Consider the following 4,076-nt stretch of genomic DNA (forward strand, 5'->3'; position numbering starts at 1 on the left):
ACTCCTACGTATAATATTTCAGATGCCTGTAGACCATCGTCCTCATTCCTCAAATTGTTATATTCCCTTTACGGAGCCGTATGGTCACCCTCCTTCCCTCCCTTTTCTAGGTACTACAGGGGCGCGGTCGGCGCGCTTTTGGTGTACGACATCACCAAGCACCAGTCCTACGACAGCATAGAGCGCTGGCTGAAGGAGCTGTACGACCACGCGGACGCCAGCATCATCGTCATGGTGGTGGGCAACAAGAGCGACCTGACGGACGAAGCCCGAGAAGTGCCCTCCGAGGAGGCCAAGATGTATGCAGGTAACCACTGGAGGGCACAACATCCTCAGGGAACTAGACTGGGTGGGAACCCGCTCCAGATGATGGTCAGGTGTCTCCAGTGAAGGTTCTGGTGATCCTCCATCATACCAAAGACATTGTAGACAATTGAGCTCTTCCAGCCTTGTGGTCACAGTTTGGTGAAGGCCCTTTTCTGTTCCACCATGACTGTCCCCTGTGTACAGAGCCAGCTCCATAAAGACATGGCGTGACCAGTTTGGTGGAGGAACTCGAGTGTCCTGCACAGAGCCCTGACCTCAACCCTACTGAGCGCCTTTGGCATGAACTGAAACACCAATTGGGAGCCGGGTCTTCTCATCCATCACCGGTATCCAACCATAACCCTACTGAACACCTTTGGAATAAAAGACAATTGTGCTCTTCCAGCCTTGTTCCATTAATAGTCCATCATACATATACATTGTAGACCACTGTGCTCTTCCGGCCTTGTGGTAACAGTTTGGTGAAGACCCTTTTCTGTTCCACCGTGACTGTCCCCAGCTCCATAAAGACATGGCGTGACCAGCTTGGTGGAGGAACTTGAGGGGTCTGCACTGAGCTATGACCCCAACCCTACTGAGCACCTTTGGGATGAACTGGAACGCCAACTGTGAACCAGGTCATCTTGTCCAACGTCAGTACCTGACCTCACTGTCTTGTTCAAATTGACACAAATACCTACAAAGCCAGCTCCATAAAGCCATGGTGTGACCAGTGTGGTGAAGGCCTTTTTCTGTTCCACCATGACTGTCCCCTGTGTACAAAGCCAGCTCCATACAGACATGGTGTGACTAGCTTGGTGTGGAGGAACTTGAGTGTCCTGCACAGAGCCCTGACCTCAACCCTACTGAAGACCTTTGGGATGATCTGGAACCCCAACTCCGAGCCTGGTCTTCCCATCCAACATCAATACCTGACCTCACAAATGGGACAAATTCCCACAGACACCTTCCAAAATCCTTCCCAGAAGAGTGGAGGCTGTTATTGCCACCGTGGGGGGACAACACTATATGAAAGGCCATTGGGCAATTCCATTCTTAGGGTCATGGTGGGGCAACTCCATATTAATGGCCGTGCTTTTGGAATGGGATGTCCAACCAATCATCTGGGTGTTATGTTTAGGTGACCACTGACCACATAGTGCATTTATCTTAGCCAGTGTTGGGATGGGGTCCTCCACCATGCAAGGTGAGGATGCCATAGGGCGCCTCAAAGTCACCCCGAGGTCTTTACCTTGGTAATAATATTTCAGATGCCTGTAGACCATCGTCCTCATTCCTCAAATTGTTATATTCCCTTTACGGAGCCGTATGGTCACCCTCCTTCCCTCCCTTTTCTAGGTACTACAGGGGCGCGGTCGGCGCGCTTTTGGTGTACGACATCACCAAGCACCAGTCCTACGACAGCATAGAGCGCTGGCTGAAGGAGCTGTACGACCACGCGGACGCCAGCATCATCGTCATGGTGGTGGGCAACAAGAGCGACCTGACGGACGAAGCCCGAGAAGTGCCCTCCGAGGAGGCCAAGATGTATGCAGGTAACCACTGGAGGGCACAACATCCTCAGGGAACTAGACTGGGTGGGAACCCGCTCCAGATGATGGTCAGGTGTCTCCAGTGAAGGTTCTGGTGATCCTCCATCATACCAAAGACATTGTAGACAATTGAGCTCTTCCAGCCTTGTGGTCACAGTTTGGTGAAGGCCCTTTTCTGTTCCACCATGACTGTCCCCTGTGTACAGAGCCAGCTCCATAAAGACATGGCGTGACCAGTTTGGTGGAGGAACTCGAGTGTCCTGCACAGAGCCCTGACCTCAACCCTACTGAGCGCCTTTGGCATGAACTGAAACACCAATTGGGAGCCGGGTCTTCTCATCCATCACCGGTATCCAACCATAACCCTACTGAACACCTTTGGAATAAAAGACAATTGTGCTCTTCCAGCCTTGTTCCATTAATAGTCCATCATACATATACATTGTAGACCACTGTGCTCTTCCGGCCTTGTGGTAACAGTTTGGTGAAGACCCTTTTCTGTTCCACCGTGACTGTCCCCAGCTCCATAAAGACATGGCGTGACCAGCTTGGTGGAGGAACTTGAGGGGTCTGCACTGAGCTATGACCCCAACCCTACTGAGCACCTTTGGGATGAACTGGAACGCCAACTGTGAACCAGGTCATCTTGTCCAACGTCAGTACCTGACCTCACTGTCTTGTTCAAATTGACACAAATACCTACAAAGCCAGCTCCATAAAGCCATGGTGTGACCAGTGTGGTGAAGGCCTTTTTCTGTTCCACCATGACTGTCCCCTGTGTACAAAGCCAGCTCCATACAGACATGGTGTGACTAGCTTGGTGTGGAGGAACTTGAGTGTCCTGCACAGAGCCCTGACCTCAACCCTACTGAAGACCTTTGGGATGATCTGGAACCCCAACTCCGAGCCTGGTCTTCCCATCCAACATCAATACCTGACCTCACAAATGGGACAAATTCCCACAGACACCTTCCAAAATCCTTCCCAGAAGAGTGGAGGCTGTTATTGCCACCGTGGGGGGACAACACTATATGAAAGGCCATTGGGCAATTCCATTCTTAGGGTCATGGTGGGGCAACTCCATATTAATGGCCGTGCTTTTGGAATGGGATGTCCAACCAATCATCTGGGTGTTATGTTTAGGTGACCACTGACCACATAGTGCATTTATCTTAGCCAGTGTTGGGATGGGGTCCTCCACCATGCAAGGTGAGGATGCCATAGGGCGCCTCAAAGTCACCCCGAGGTCTTTACCTTGGTGCTACAAAAACTATCGTAGATGTCTACCAGGGAAGGGAACGAAGGAGTTAATAAAAAGACCTTACCCCCCAAGGACCAGTGTCAGCCAAATTGAGCAATTTAGGTGCAATTGTACCAGAAGGAGGGCCAAACAGATGTTCTGAAGGCCCCAAAAATATTGAATTGGTTCAGTAAGGAACAACATCAAGAGCAGGAGGCAGCCCACTCCGGCCCCTAATAAGCCATTTTCTATGCGGTACCCATAATGTGTGCCGCGGCTGCGACACGGCGGTTCTCCGATCAGCAAACGGGTCTCTCTAACGGCTAAATTGCAGCAGTTGTACATTGGCCAAGTAGGTCGGGCGTGACGTTGGTCGTGTTTGCCGAGATAATTATTGCAGCGCGGCGGTTTTGTCTCCTTTGTGTTGTCTGAGGTCACCGCGGCTTCATAATGGGAACCGCTATTAATGTTTTGTCTCTTCTTCTCACCAGATAGCAACGGGCTGCTGTTCCTAGAGACGTCAGCGCTGGACTCAACCAACGTGGAGCTGGCCTTCGAGACCATCCTCCGAGGTGAGGGCTTAGACCTGTGGTGACCAACCTCAATTACTGCACCTTCACCCCTCAGATCACCCCAATTCCTGCACCTTCACCCCTCAGATCACCCCAATTCCTGCACCTTCACCCCTCAGATCACCCCAATTCCTGCACCTTCCCCCAATTCCTGCACCTTCACACCTCAGATCACCCCAATTCCTAAACCTTCCCCCAATTCCTGCACCTTCACACCTCAGATCACCCCCAATTCCTAAACCCTTCCCCTTCAGATCACCCCAATTCCTGCACCCTCCCCCCTTAGATCACCCCAATTCCTGCACCTTCCCCCAATTCCTGCACCTTCACACCTCAGATCACCCCCAATTCCTAAACCCTTCCCCTTCAGATCACCCCAATTCCTGCACCCTCCCCCCTTAGATC

At 51.6% G+C, this 4,076-nt stretch overlaps 1 protein-coding gene across 1 annotated transcript in view; it reads left to right on the plus strand.

Moving 5' to 3' along the window:
* RAB25 (RAB25, member RAS oncogene family) overlaps positions 1-4,076 on the plus strand; it is a 9,486-nt gene that overhangs the window by 3,403 nt on the left and 2,007 nt on the right. The window contains exons 3-4 of the mRNA XM_018566058.1: positions 111-307; positions 3,591-3,671. Of these exons, the coding sequence (XP_018421560.1) occupies positions 111-307; positions 3,591-3,671 (278 nt within the window). The remainder of the gene's footprint in view (positions 1-110; positions 308-3,590; positions 3,672-4,076) is intronic.

Source organism: Nanorana parkeri, unplaced genomic scaffold (genome assembly GCF_000935625.1).
Source record: "Nanorana parkeri isolate BGI_ZX_2015 unplaced genomic scaffold, ASM93562v1 scaffold911, whole genome shotgun sequence".
NCBI lineage: Eukaryota > Metazoa > Chordata > Amphibia > Anura > Dicroglossidae > Nanorana > Nanorana parkeri.